The sequence below is a fragment of the Plecotus auritus genome (assembly GCF_963455305.1).
Source record: "Plecotus auritus genome assembly, chromosome: 4".
NCBI classification, from domain to species: domain Eukaryota; kingdom Metazoa; phylum Chordata; class Mammalia; order Chiroptera; family Vespertilionidae; genus Plecotus; species Plecotus auritus.
Window position 1 is genome coordinate 151,079,740 of NC_137775.1, and position 15,865 is coordinate 151,095,604.

The 15,865-nt window shown below is 41.2% G+C and overlaps 1 protein-coding gene across 5 annotated transcripts in view; it reads left to right on the top strand.

Annotated features, from left to right (window-relative positions):
• Nucleotides 1-682: 682 nt before the first annotated feature.
• RELN (reelin) overlaps nt 683-15,865 on the top strand; it is a 462,208-nt gene continuing 447,025 nt past the window's right edge. For 4 of the 5 annotated variants that reach the window (XM_080663650.1, XM_080663648.1, XM_080663649.1 and 1 more), the window contains exon 1: nt 683-1,271. In XM_080663650.1, coding sequence (XP_080519776.1) covers nt 1,046-1,271 — 226 coding nt within the window. In that variant the 5' untranslated portion in view covers nt 683-1,045. The remainder of the gene's footprint in view (nt 1,272-15,865) is intronic. The other variant, XM_080663651.1, reaches the window with a different exon arrangement.

Genomic DNA, 15,865 nt, shown 5'->3' on the forward strand with positions numbered 1-15,865 from the left:
TGTCGGGGCTCGGCTCCGCCAGCCCTTCCTGCCACACAATTCCCCACACCCGGGCTGCACAAATCACCATTTCCAGGCACCACTCGAGGCTGCCAATTCCACTTTCCTTTAATCTCATTTTAAATCCGGCTACAGATGAGGCTTTGTGGCTGCAGCGAGAAGCAGAGTAGGGGCAACAGAAGGGACTCGAGGCCTGGATGGGAAGAGGGCGTAGGGGCCGCTCAGGGTTCGGGGCCGCGGGCGATCCTCAGAAGAAGTGCGGGCCGCTCCGGCTCCGAGGTGGGCGAGCCCCCAGGGGCGCGGGGCGCAGCCGGCGCAGACAAAGAACCCGGCGCCAGCTCCGTCCCCACCGCCTCTCTCCTGCCCCCACGCCTCCTCTCAGGAAAAGAGGAAATCTGAGGGCCAAAGGGGAAGGTCGGTGCACTTCTTTTACTCCTCCAGAGAGCTAGGCAGGAGGTTCTTTCTCTCCGAGGCATTTACGTCCCGCACGGAGATTCTCGCACCCTGTGACCCTCGACAGTACCCTCGGACCCCGCCAGCTTGTGAACCTCAGCGGCCTTTTCGGGTGCGACCTGAGCTCCGGGAGGCTGAGCCTCGCACCGCGCGAGGTGCGGGAGAAGGAGCTTGGGAGGACAGGGGCGGGCGGGCGCGCGCGCGGGGGGCGGTGCTCGGAGGCGGAGGAGCGGCGGGGACACGTGCGGCGGTGCGGGAGGGGCGGGACTCGGCGCCCGGGGCTTTAAGAAGGTGTGGAGGGGGGCGGGCGCTTTCCCAGGACTGGCCGAGGGGCGTTGCGCGGAGGCAGTGGCAGCTGCAGCGCGCAGTGGCTTGGACGACGCGCTCTCGGCGCCCACAGATCCGGCCCCGCTCAAGCGTGGCCCAAAGAAACTTTGGGAGCCGGGGTCTCCCGCTGAACTTCCCTGCGGGGCTTGGCTCCCGAGCCCGCTCTGCTCCCCTCCGCCGCCTTCTCGCCTTCCCTCCGTGTGGCTTCTCCGTCCCGGCGTCTCCAAAACTGAATGAGCGAGCGGTGCTCGGAGCGCGCGGCGGCATGGAGCGCAGTGGATGGGCCGCGCGGACTTTCCTCCTGGCGCTGTTGCTGGGGGCGACGCTGAGGGTGCGCGCGGCGGTGGGCTATTACCCCCGCTTCTCGCCCTTCTTTTTCCTGTGCACCCACCACGGGGAGCTGGAAGGGGATGGGGAGCAAGGCGAGGTGCTCATTTCCCTGCACATTGCGGGCAACCCCACCTACTACGTACCGGGACAAGAATACCATGGTAGGTACCAAGGCATCTCCGCGCTCGCCACCTGACCCGGTGCGTCCGCAGCGCAGCGTTTTCTTCTCCTTTTCCCAAGGGGCCATTTAAACAAGAACCTTCCCTCAACATTGCGTCCTGTGGAGGGACGCAGAACAAAGTTAGTGAGAATGGAGTCGGGGTTTATTAAGTACCCTGCACACACATCACACTCCCCTCACGCATCTATCTCATCGTAATGGGCTGGAAGGTGTAAGAGATGCCTGAGAATTCTCGGGGGTCGGGTCTTGCCCCCTCACTCCTAGTTCATGCAGCTGACACTTTGAATGAACCCGCGCATCTTGTTTCCTTAACCCCAGTACTTGGATCCAGACCTTTGTCTTGCTCCTGGTTCCCCCCTGAAGGGTCCGCGGCTGACGCTGGGGCTGGCACCGGGCTTTCCGGATGGTCTGGTGACAGATTGACGCGCCCCGGTCTTCGGCCGCCCCGCGCGGTCGCCAGCCCGCGGCAAAGTTCCCGCTGCTCACCAGCCAGGGGTCCCTTTATTTTATTCAGTATCCAGCAGCCGTCCTAAAGCTGGCGGCTGCCCTAGCTCTCCATTCTTTTAAAAGTGTTTAAACGTTAGTAATGATGCTTTTCCTCATTCCTCTGTTACTTTAAACGTGCTGTTTATACTTGAAATGATCTCTGTGATGTTCATTAATGACTTTGTCTTCTATTTGTGCAGCTCTAATTTCCAGGTAGGGGCTGGGAGGCCCTTATAATTTAAAAGTACCTTTTTAAAAAGGATCATTATAGAGTACTTCAGCAAAATTAAATATTACTGAAGAAGTAAAATTTACCTCCAACAAATATAATTTTATGTGCTGCATGTATTTTTAATATTTTAGACTAGTAAATCCAGTTTGTGGGAAAATAAAAAGGTATTGTCTATTTTTTCTGTATTTCTGCTGGAACTTCTTAATATTTCACTTCTATGGAGCTTTCAAGCCACAACAGGCACTATTTAAATAAGAATTCCAAGGCAAAAAATTCTTATACCTAACCAAATAGAAACTATTGTCTAGTCATCTCATAGTTTTGATCTCTTGTAGGCTAACAATTATTTACATAGCAGGAGATAATCCATGGACCAGCTGGCATTTCAGATAACCATGCATATAAAAATGAAGAATCCTTAAGTTTTCAATTAAATAATACACACCTTTATGTCTACCTTAAAATGTTAAGCCTAAATAAATGCTTTCTAGAGATTTAAATGAGTGCTTTTACAACTTTCTTGTGGCATGGTGGCAGTCTTGTCTGTAAAGCAGTTTAATTTGGTGGAATTTTAGACTTTGGAAAATTAATTTTCTATAACTAGTCTCTTCTTGAATAAAAGGGCTTACCACATTCTCTTCCCAAGAGCATTCTTGTGTTTTTTCTGGCGTCTGTAAGTGGAAAGATCAGCCAATATGGCAACGCCGATCTAACCCAAAGACTGAGCCAGTCACTCTGGGTAGCCCTTAGTGAGGGTGCTTGCCTGTTAGTAGCTGTGAGAGTGGTAAGTAAGTGAGACAAGGCTGAGCTAAAAGGTATGATTATCAGGTCGTGGCGGAAGACCATGTGATAATACAAAGCCCGTTTTCCACATTCTTTGTAAGGTGTCAGCATAGAAAACTTGAAAATACCAAAATATGATATAGTATTTGCTTTTGCGATAAATCTAGGAAATGTAAGTCACCCTAAGCCTGACCATAATCACATCCCTAAATCTGAAAAGGGATGGATGACACAGAGTAAGAATAAAGTGTAATACTTCAAGTTGGACATTGGGGGGAAAGTCTTGATTTGTACCTCTTTTCCACTACCAGAAAAGGTAGAGAAATTTTATTATGTGAGGCTAAGAAGATCAAATTATGATAAGGTTTGAGAATAGTTAATGTCAGATATGAAATTTCTGTTACCTCTTTTATCAATATTTAGGTTTTGAAACTGGTTGTAGCTATAGACCTTCAGAAAGAGTTTTTCCCTATAAAATGTTCTACAGGTAGAAGAAATATTTAAAAATGTAACGATGCTTACATGCATCTCTTTTTCTCTTAGCCTTTTAAAAATTAATATTAAAAATTAATTATATAGTGTCTTTTAAAAATTGAGCTGCTGAAAACTTTACCTAATATACTTTTGTGGTTGACTCCTTTTATATGAGAACAAAATAGGTCATTCGGCCAAAAATTTTTAAAGCTAAGACATCAGTAAAATATTAGTGTCAGACTTTATTTCTGACCTTCTAAGTCTTTAAAACATAGCAGTATATCAAAAAAAAAATCATTCTTACCTATGATTAGCATTGAACTCAGCATTTGAAGGAATCGTGTTTGGGTGCAGCTGATGGCTGTCTTTTTTGCCTAAATGAATGCATTGAAAGAGAGGTGGTATGTAGAACGGCACCTTACCCAGAACATTATTGTAAATGAAATGATGTCAGCTGCCTTCTGACCCTGGTGCTGTGTGACAGAGCTTGGAACGTGAAATGGAAAGGCAAATGTCAGTCTGGTATAAGAGTGGTTCAAAATCATGGCTCTCTGTATGTGTCACACTTATTAGAGATTTACATTGAAAATCAATTTTGGAGAAAAAACAGAACCAAGAATATAATACTAAAGAACTTGTGTGTCTAACAGATTGTTACATATTTCCAATGTTAAGTAGTATATCCACCTTTTTGCGGTTTTGGCAACTCTGTAAACAGTGCATGGTTACTTCTGCTAGTTCTCATCTCTTAATAAAGGGGTGCCATTTGGTACCCCTGTTGTCATCTTCCTTTAAACTCTGTTAGTCACAATGAACTATGGTGTCTTTAAATGAGTCCACCACACCACCACAGTGCAGAAGCTCAGCAAAAAGAGGTCTCATATAACATCCTGTTGAATAAAAAAAGAAAGGTCTCAGGGTCAGAATTTTTTTTTTTGTAGAATTTCCTTTTTTTGCACAAATCCAAAAATATTGTCATTTTCCACATCATGGTTTCCAGGCCCAAACCTGCATTTTTTATTTTTGTTTTTTTCTTGGTACAAAGTTGCAGATGGGAAAATAGTAAGTGGAAATCTAGATGGTCCAGTCAGGTAGCCATCCTATTTCCTAGTGATGCCTGGTGATTCACTGCTCCTTCTGCTAGGGATCAGGCCGGATTGTGAAACAAGTAGATGTTGAGTTGACGCCTGCACCTTTCCTTTCCCATGATAATCCCTCTTTTCTCCCCCACAGGTCAGGTATCTAGACACCTTTTTTGTTGTTGTTGTTGGCAGCCCCTCCCCCCATTTAATTTATAGTGAATATATCAATATTTGTCAATATTAAATTCTCCCACAATCTCAGTCACAACAGTGGAAAGATTTTTTTTTCCCTTTTTGTTTGAAGGAATTTTGGCATCATTTTGGGGAAGAAAGACGATATACCACCGAAATCATGTTAGTAAGGACCCATCTACTCACAAGATTGGCTTTACTCAGTGACCATCAGGAGAGGTCAGACCTTACAAAAAACTTCCGTGAAGGCCACGCATAGGTATCTGAGTGCCCAAAGTGCTTGAGAAAATTTGTCTGAATTTTTAAAAAAATAAATAAATTTTTAAATTGAGGTTACATTATATAAATTTCAGGTGACTAGAATCTCTGTTATTAGAATGGCATAAGGTGGGGAAAATGTTCAATTACAGTGCAAAATTTGCTCTAAGATACTGATTTGAGGGAAAAAATTATGCCTTAAGCAGAAATGAAGTGGTGATATGGCATGATGCTTTTAAAATGGGATGTTTTCTGTATTTTTAAAATCCCTACCAATAATTTTTTCATGTACATTTCCATTCCATTATTTATTTAATCATATTGTGAGGTGGGTGGGAAAATAAATTCCTACTGCTAAAACAGAACATTTACCTGAAAAAAAGAAACAATCAGGATAAAATATATAGGGTACTTTGTTGTAACAATTGTCAGCATTACTATTATACATACGTATGTTCTGCAATCAACTGGTTGTTATTTTAAAATCACTGTTCAAAGGCAATGCAATATAATGACCTTTCCAATATAGGAATGATATATGTCAGCCATAATTTTTGGTAATATACTCCAGATTAAATTCTGTTCAAAGGACTGATTTTAATATTTGAATTAAAGTGATCTGCTCTTGCTAAGGTTACTGTTGATCAGCTGTATGGTTATTTATCCTTAAATGTCTCAGATGCCAGAATCAGTATATTTAAACTCTCAGAATCATTTGTCAAATACAATTTATAAGTGAACTACAGCTGTGTCCTTCTTGTGAGTGACTAAGAAAATTGAGCATTTAAAGCATTTTGCTTTACTTGTCATGTATTTCATCTCACTTTCTATAATTTATTTCAAACACATTTTGCTGAAGTGGTTTAGATTGTTTCTTAAATCATAAATGTTGCTTTAATTTATATTTCCTGTGTGTTTCAATTCCAGTCATTAATAAAAAAAGAACAGGTCTTTAGAATTATTGAAAACAACTTATTTATGCAGATATTCTTACTTCACTCACCACACTACAAGAAAGTATTTAATTAGGATATTTCCCTCTGATTTTATGAATCTTTATTTTAAACTTTTAAAATTTTCATAAAAAATGTTAAAGATTAAATAAGAAAGTTGTATCATTTAATACTGTAAGTATAATTTTTACAGAACTGTCTTGGAAAATTTTTTTCATCTTTAAAGAGTAGGTGATAGCTATTTTAATTAGATTTTAAAGTAGCCCTGACCAGTGTGCTCACTGGTTAGAGCGTTGGCCTGCAGACAGAAGGTCAAGGGTTCGATTCCTGGTCAAGGGCATGTACCTTGGTTGCAGGTTCTGATCCCTGGCCCCAGTCACTGGGAGACAATTAATTGATGTGTCTCTATCATGTCAATGTTTCTCTCTCTCTCCCCCTCCTCCCTCCCATTCTCTTTAAAACGAATGAAAAAAATATTCTCTGAGGATTAAAAAAAAAAATTTTTTAAGTCAATACTATTGACTCCCAATTTTTTTTATAAATTAGTTTCATTCTAAAGGAAATAGCTCTCTCTCTCTCTCTCTTTTTTTTCCCCTCTTTAGAACTGGTCAAGTTTATAGAATGATCTGGGAACCTTGCATTATCAGTTACATAGGATATGTTGCATATTAAGCTATAATTGTTTTGATTATTTCAAATGCTACTTTGACACTTACTTTTTGTGTCTTTAATCTTTACAAATAGTTTCTGATGCACTGATCCCTTTATTTCAATTTATTTACATTTGAAAAAAACATAAATTGAGTGACTAGTACTTTTTAAACACTGGCATTTAAAAAATGTATATATTCTCACACAAAAATGTGAAGTTTAAATGCTTTATGTTTTTAAATTTAAAATTCTTTATGTCATACAGAAATAGAAAATGTGGTTGGCTCCACCCTGTCAGGAAGAGAAGAAAGGCAGGGCATTTGTTTGGATGGGTAGGTTCACTAGGAACAGAGAAGAGGTTTAGGCTGTGTCTGAGTGATGACATAACACGTATAAAATAGGAAATACATTTATCTAAATATTTTGGTTTCAAGAAACGATTGAGTGATTATTCCCCCAACTTTTGAGTCATTATAAAATAACCAAAGTATATGATTTTAATCTAATAAACTTTAGGCAAAAAAGTGTAAAAAACACATTTTCAGCAATTGCAATTGAATTTTCAAATACGAAGATCCCATAGTGACTGTTCAAACAGGGTGTTTTTTGTTGTTGTTGTTGTTGTGTGTGTGTGTGTGTGTGTGTGTGTGTAATTATTCTTCACTCTCAGGAAATCCCTATGACATGATTGCACGTTGTTATCAGTTGTGTAGCCCAGAGAGTAATTTTCACCGTGGTCTCCTGCTATGCTCATCTTTTTGACAGCAGAGCTTCTGAAGGGTTGAATGCTGTGCTTATGGGTTAACCCAGTGGTCGGCAAACTCATTAGTCAACAGAGCGGCAAACCGCGGCTGCCGCGGTTTGCCGACCACTGGGTTAACCAATTATTTCTAAAATGTGTGGCTCTCTAAAGCTGTACCTTTTTTTCCCTTCTTTATTTGATCTGCTGTAGGAACCAACGATAACAACTGGGTTTGGGGGTGTATGGAAGGATCAGTACAAAATTTGATTTGTGCTTTAAAGTAGTCCAAATCACTCAAAAAACAAAGCTAAGGAATTAGATCGCTTTGAATGCCACAAAGAGATAGTTATGGGAACTCCAAGGTTCCAAAGTAAACACTGAAAACCCAGGTTATTGTTTAATGCTGAATTATCTCTCCTGAGAAAAATAAAACTTTATTTTTAAAACAAAATACATTAAATTTTGATTAGAGGACTCTTTGAAACTATAGGAGAGCTCATGAGTGTTTCAGATAGGACTGGTTATTGATGTATATTGGTGCCCATGGACCAGGGGACTTAGAGAAGGAGTGATAACGGTTTCCCAATGACTGCTACACTTGCCTCAGAATCATCTCTGCCTTTCCTGCTCTGCCCCTTTCCTCCCATCTGTATCTCACCCGCTTTCTCCCTTGGTCCCTTTTTTCCTCCTCCTGAATGTTTTTATTGTCTGTCTTCTCTTGCTCCCTTTGACCACGTCACAGGTCCTTGCTTTCCCTCTCCTCTTTTCTGCTTTACGACTCTGCTTCTTTGCTTTCTGTTCTTTCTCTTTTTCTTTCTTCCCTTCATATTTCCTGTCACCATTTCTATTCCTTTTCTCTCTTCTGAAAAATAGCAGTACATTTATTGGACTCATTGGATGTTGCAATAATAGATGCGGGTGAGTACGTTTCTGTATTGCTCTTTAAAAATGTTCTCTCTCTGGGATGAGCAGTTGCCCTTTTTGAAAATTATGGGTTAGCCATTTCTAATAGAAAAGTGGGCCCTTCCTCCTGTACTGTAAAATCTCTCAGAAGAACTCTCAAGCATGAAGCTGTTTAATGCTGAGTTAGCTACTTTCCCTGCTGTCAATTATGTGGTCAAACTGTAGAATCTGATGCACCTGAGCACATATATACACATAGGAGGCTGCACAATGAATTAGCTTGAATCTAAAGGCAGCTCATTTTCTTGCTGATCTCATTGCCGAGGCTCATCATTGCAGTTGCATGTGAAATAGTGATGCTACCTTTGTAGGGAGCTGGCACTCAACAGAGGTCAAGAAGGGGCTGGGGGACCTTGGTATAAGGCAAACACTAGATTGGAAGTCAAATAGCTCTGGGGTAAGTCCCACAGTTTTTCTTGAACAGTATTGGTTTTACTGTTTTGTACCATGTGAACTCTAATGTCTATTCTAGTTCAAAACTGCAATGATTCCTTACCCGAAAGCTCAGACTTACAACACTAGAAAGAGAAGTACAGGGAGGCACAGCGGTGAAGCGGAAAGAGTTCAGGTTTGGGCAGCAGAGAGACGCTGTGAATATCCGTTCTCTGCCACTTATAGTTGTGTGCCTTTAGCAAGTTACCTATTCTCTCCAAACCTCAGCTTTCTCACTTCTAATCTAGAAATAATAATAGCTTTATTTCAGGGCTATAGTTGTTAAAAAAGGTAATACATATAAGCACCTGACACTTACCTAATAAGTAGGTGTTTATCAGATAATTTTTATCTTCTGGTACAATCACCTAACATTAGGTAAGGATATTTGAAGCATTGTATACACTGATAGAAGCTATTCACCTATGTCTGTTCACTTTGTGCCTTGTTAGTATGTGGCATATTTCAAGGGAGATTCCAAATTGAGTATATTGAGAAGTTAAAAAAAAAATCAACCTACTACCAAATACGTATAATCAGGAAGTGCTTCCCAGCCAAAATAAACATATGACTTGCCTTGAATTTAAAGAGTTAGTATAGTTCTAGTCTAACTTAGCCAGTTTCTTCCTCTTCTAAACTGAGTATTCTTTCTTAGTTGATGGTCATGATTACAACCAAATTTTGTGTATTTAGGTATTAGTCTAGGGAAGATGTCAAGATAAGTAAATAGCAACTTCAGAGTTTAATATATTTTGTCAAATCCTATAAAAATATATGTCTACAATCCTATGCAAAATAATTTTAAAGTGTAAAACTATTTCAGCCGAAGTAGAACTACGAGAGATTGATTTTGATGGTGGATCCAGAGTTCCCCAGTCCTCAGGGACTGAGGGAGGAAACTTAAATCCACAAGTGGTTACGTGGTGAAGTGTAAGGCTACTTCACTTACAATAAAAATAAAAATGTTAGGATGAAGGCATTGGCTGGCCAGTGCACTCTGTCCATGTAGCAAAGCTTATGTGGGTGGGCATATGACTATTAGGTTCTTTGGCAACATGGAGTTAGATGATCTCAATGGCAGATTCCAAGATCTAGGAAAGCTGCTCCATCCAACTCCTGTCAGTGGGCTGGTTGGCATCGTCCTTCCTGGACAGTATCAGAGGAAGGTTGTCCTGTTTCTAGACTCCGTAATGTCTTGTTTTGTGGCACTGATTGCTTGTTGTCTTTCCAGTCATTCCCAAAATACCCTTCCCGACTGACTTTGTCAAGAATAACAATGAGTCCAGTTAAAAATATTCATCTTCAAGGCTCCATTGTCATGTAATTTAGTGAACAGTGGAAATCTACCAGGTGGTGGGGTCTTTAGAAAGATTATTGATAAAATTGATACAGGTGATTTAAAAAAAGACTCAGCAGATACTTGCTTTTTGCTCTCCCCTTACCCATTTCTTCTAGCCAGGATGTGGTACAACCATCTTACAACCTTGAGGATAATGCTTACATGGTGTGGCATTAGGTGTTTGGACGGAGCCTGGGCCTTGGTTTATACCTGTACCAGTCCAGAAATACCACTTCTGGACTTCTTGTATCAAAGATAAATGAGTCAGGTTCCTGTTATTTACAGCTGAAGGTAATCCTATGATTTCTTCTAAGCATACAAAAGATTCAGTTTATATTCTCTTTTAGGTCAGTCATACTTGTATCAAGCTCTGAATTATTCCGGTTCTCCCATAGAATTGCTTTTGGTCACCATGATAGAACTAGGATGTTTCCTAAGACACTTTTGATAATATATTTCAAAGTACCCCTCAAGTTGTGCAACTCCTGCAGGTCAGCAGAATAGTGCATTTCATGTTAACTTGTAAATAATGCATTGAGAAGGTAACCTGTGCCTGACCTCCAATTTTTGGAGTTTCTTATAACTGACAAATTATGCTAGTTAGTTTCCTTCACTGGACTTTGTTTCCTAGTAGTCCTATCTCTCTAAAATGCAGTGTCACCATATGTAAATCCTGTTGATCTTTAAAATACTTAGATGTGTGACATAGTTGTAAATGTGAGCTCTGCCCCAGCCTTAACCTTATTTGTCATGTCTGGCTCAACCTCTAGGACCAAATCCAACATTGTCATTTCTCTGGCTTGCTACATTATCAACAGCGGAAACAGGCATCTCAATCTTACCTTTGGGAACATGTAATCTTTTTGTTTAGGCCACTTTTGTTGTGAATGTTGAACTATCCTATGATCATGGTCCCAGTTCTTTTCTTACTTCCTTTTCTCCGTAAACACTTCCTGCATTCTCATCCTGCAAAACGATGCAATAGGTCCAGTGTTTATGATAAGGGAATATAAAGAAATTAGTTAGTTTTAAGCTCTTTTAGAAAAAGTCGGTTCCCGTGCCCATTCCAAGCACTGATACTTTCAAAATTGTTTGAAAAGGCAACTCTAGGTCTTAGAAATAACCCTGCCCTAGTCATTTTAGCTCAGGCTAATAGAGTGTCAGCCTGCAGACTGAAGGGTCCCAGGTTCGATTCCGATCAAGGGTACATGCCTGGATTGCAGGCTCAATCTCCAGTAGGAGGCATGCAGGAGGCAGCTGATCAATGATTCTCTCCCATCATTGATGTTTCTATCTCTCTCTCCCTCTCCCTTCCTCTCTGAAACCAATAAAAATATGTTTAGAAAAAAAAAAAAAAGACAAATCCTAAATAGCATTTAGCATATACCAGGCACTGATCTAAACACTTTACATATATTAATACATGTAATTATCAGAACAGCCTCATGAGGTAGGTATGTACTGTTATCTTCCTTTTATGGATATAGAAACGGAGTCACAGAAATATAAATGTTTTGTCCAAGATCACAAAGCTATTATGTAGTCCATCTTGCTCCAGAATCCATACTTTTAACCAGTATGCATTTATTTTTAGAAATGATAATATTTCAGGAAAGGGATAATAAGAAAGAGTAAGAGACATTTTAAGAAAGAGAAAACAAGGAAAAGTAAAAACTAATTTTGTTATTTAAAACAAAGTTTAAAAAAATCAAACCAGAAAGTTGACATCTAAGCCTAAAAAGGCCAGAATTTTAGTTCTAAATATTCCTTGACTAGATGTTATCTTTTAGATAAAGCACAAAGCAAAGATATCATTTAGTATGCTGTTGACCTGAAAGGTAATGTACCTTCAAAGTATGGCAAAGTGATTTGTAACAGTTGATGAATGTATGTAACATTAAAATTTTAAAGTAAATAGTAAATTTGTTCTCTGACTCACCAATAGAACTTGAGTACCACTGAATATAAAATGAGAATTATGAACTTAAACATTTTAAAAGATTTTCATTGATGTTCATCTGTTTGCAATATATGTCTTTCTTTAGCATTAATTTCGTAAGTGTTTTTGGTCTGAGGTGCAGCTTGCGAAATTGAGTGGTATGGTACGTAATGAAAGTTCCGGGCCATACCCCAGAGCTTTCCGCTCACTAGTCAGACCTGCTCACTAGTCAGAGGTCTGTTCTCACAATGACATTGACACCGATGGCATAACATTTGTTTTGTACTTTCCTTTATAGGGTTACTTTTCATAAGTGGATCAGATCTTGAAAATCACTTTATGTTGAGTTCATTTGAGTGAGAAAGAAAGAAAGAGCAACTGCCAAGCTACCTCTCCTGCCCTTGCCCCCAGTAATTCACCGAGGGCAGAGGGAAGACCTGGGCTCTGTGGCAACCAGGTGAGGGTGACACATGAGGGATTGCCAGGCTGTCCGTGTCTGCTCTTGTCTCACACTTACATTAGTAATACAAACGTTTCCTCATTTGTCACCATTATCGTTTATCCCGAAGTTTGCCATCAGATCTGAACTGAAGTCCACTGGCACCTGGTAGAAGCTGAATCAAAGGGTAGAGGACAAATTCAGGGTGAAGGCTTCCTATTCAGAGCCCTCAGAGGTTCTCAGAGGGCCTGAATGGAGGCCCATGCTTTCACTAGGAGAGAAAAATTTGTCTCATTAGACTTTAACAAAAAGACAGTAGCTTTTATAAAGATACTAGAGGCCCAGTGCACGAAATTCGTGCACTTGGGGGGGGGTGGTTCCCTCAACCCGGCCTGCACCTTCCTGCAGTCTGGGAGCCCTCGGAGGGATGTCCGACTGATGGCCTGCAGGGAGCGGACCTAAGCCATCAGTCGGACATCCTTAGCACTGCCGCAGAGGTGGGAGAGGCTCCCGCCACCGCCGCTGCACTCACCAGCCATGAGCCCAGCTTCTGGCTGAATGGCTCTCCCCCCTGTGGGAGCGCACTGACCACCAGGGGACAGCTCCTGTGTTGAGTGTCTGCTCCCTGTTGGTCATTGATGTTCATCTTGAGTAGCACTGAATATAAAATGAGAATTATGAACTTAAACATTTTAAAAGATGTGTATCATAGCGACTGGTCATTCCACTGTTCAGTCGATTTGCATATTAGCCTTTTATTATATAGGATTACAGCTGTCACAGGGGTGGGGGGGACTGTATGAAAGAAGGTGAAGGGATTAGCCAAAGAACATACATGCATAACTCATAGACACAGACAACAGTGTGGTGATGGCCAGAGGGAAGAGGGGGTGAGGGCGGGGTGTGTGGGTGGACAAAACAGTGAGGAGGGGAAGATTGATATCTGTAATAGTGTGAACAATAAAAATAAAGTTTAAAAAAAGATATTACAAAAAATGCAGAGAAGGTCCACATATAGATGTTTTTTTTTTTTTCAGGTAGGACAAACCAGCCAGTTTCTCCTTTTAGCATTTGCCAGTGAGCTGTGCCGAGTTATAATTCAAATGGGCCAATCTGTAAGCCACAAGGGTGGGGTCCCAAGCCGTAGGACTGCTTTGCCCGATAAGCTGGCCTGATGCAGGTACTAAACCTTTTAGAATATTTCTCTCAGGCACAAATAGTTTATGTCAGCCTTTTAACAGAAACGGTGAGGCAGACAGTTCAATTCCAAATAAATTGTGAAATATTTTAAACACGCAGAAAACTACATAGAAATGAAAATTCAAAATAGGTATCACTAATGAGTACCCAAGGGATACCTGTCTGCAAAATACACTGAAGTAAAAATACAAATGCTCTGGAGATCAAGCTCTCCACAATTGTTAAACTAATACTCATCGATTTGACCTGCATTGCTAAATTATTTTACCAAGTTTGCTCTAACCAAGTTTGTCCTGTCCCATCCATACCAGTTGTTCCCAAGTGTTTTTACAACTTAATGAAAAGCATAGAAGCCCTGCAAACACAGAACAGGAAGTCCTGAATGAGGCACATGCTTGATTGCCAACCTGTAGAAACAGCAATTAAAAAATCCATTTTAGTTAATTACAGACTAATAAATGTTTACAGGGAATAAAAATAGTTAAGGATAGTTATTGGACTATTAATAAATAAAGGAATTTCTTAAGCTCTTATTTTGCCAATCTAACAGCCTCTAAACCTTTATTTTTACTGATGGTGGGAAACTGACCTGACTTGAAGGTTTTTGAGTTTATTAACTACCACAGAACTATACAGATTGGAGACTAGCAGGTATATCAGGTACTCTGGTTCCCAGCCACAGACACATACATCGGCTAACTTGGGCAATAGGCAGTTATTAATAGGAAGTAGGGCCTGGCCAGTGTGGCTCAGTGGTTGAGCTTCCACCTAAAAAGCAGGAGGTCACGGTTTGATTCTTGGTCAGGGCACATGCCCAGGTTGTGGGCTCGATCCCCAGTAAGGGGCATGCAGGAGGCAGCTGATCAATGAATCTCTCTCATCACTGATGTTTCTATCTCCCTCTCCTTTCCTCTCTGAAATCAATATATATATATATATATTTTTTTTTTAAAAGGAAGTGAGGTAACTTGCAGAATGGAAGGAAATTCCAAGCATTAGAATTGATAATAGTGTATCAAGGAGGAGTGAGTGATCAACTACTGAAGGAATTGTGGTGGTAAGAACCCTGATTTTCTGGATTTTTAAAAAATTTTCTGGCTTTTCCCCTGATTTTCAGGGTTTTCTGGCCCCACAGTTGAGATGAATCCTTTCCAGCTCCTTTCCTTTCTTGTCACTGAATTCTAATTCCTGGGACCACAAGTCTCATTGCCCTACCTGGGGTATGGCCATCCCACGGAGATGGATGTTGGGGTGGGAAGGATATATTTCCAAAGGAAAATAGAGGTACTGTTACCCCAAAAAAGGGAGAGTAAGTGTAGGATAGACAAAAACAGCAGATGACTGCCACAGTATTCAGTATGTATGTTTAAGAAAAAAAGATGTGACTGATCTCTGAGATAGCAAGGTGCTGTGTACAACACAGGCCATGTGGAGAAGCACGGGTCCTGGGTACTGTAGCATCCTTTAGCAGATGTGAAGATGTTAGTGATTTGTGTGTGTTGGGGGGCGGGGGGGGGCAGGGAGCAGAACTATCCTCTTATTACACATATAGATCTAGCCTAACAGTGATTTATCGTGCTTCTGTAGTTTTGTGAATTGTCTAATTCTCTGATATTGGCCCAGTGCAGTACGACTGCCTATCCTTTACACGAAGCTCAGGTTTTATGGGGTGTGCACATCCGTCTTCACTTCAAAACCCCAGAGAACTTACATTCAGGAGCCTGCAAGGGAACATCAAAGGTGAATTAGTGACTGCATGGCTCTAGCTTCATGCTCACTATAGACAAACCATCCCTACATTCACTAGGAAGATGTCAGAGTACTTCTCTCAGTCTTCAGCTCACCAGAGTCCTACCACCACTTGTCACAGTTGATCACCTTGACCTTCTCCTTGACACACTGTTATCACTTGGCCTCTGGGGTTCCCCTCTCTCCTAGTTCCTCCCTACCCCTACCTCCTCCCTCAGCCTCCTTTGCTGTTTCTCTCCTCTCTGACCAGGGCTCTGCCTGCCCTTGCTCCTTTTCTCTTTTTCATCTGTCCTGTTTCCCTAGGGATCCCATCAACTCTGATGCTTAAAGAGCCATGTACATGCTGATGACTCCCTGGACTCCTATGTCTTACTCCCTACTCAATATCTCCACTTGGATATCTCTACTGGCATCTCAAACTTAATATACCCCCAAATGAGCTTTTTGTCTCCCCTAACTCTGTCACCCTCAAAGTAGCTCCTTGCATTTCCTCAACTCTATGACTGCTGAGTTCTTATAGCTGTACAATCCCCAAGCCTTGTTCTAACACCCCACATCGGATCTATCCATAAATCCTGCTGGGATTACATTAACAAACATCCAGAATCTGATATTGCCATCCCCTCTCACCTGGATTATGGTAACTGCTAATCACCTGTC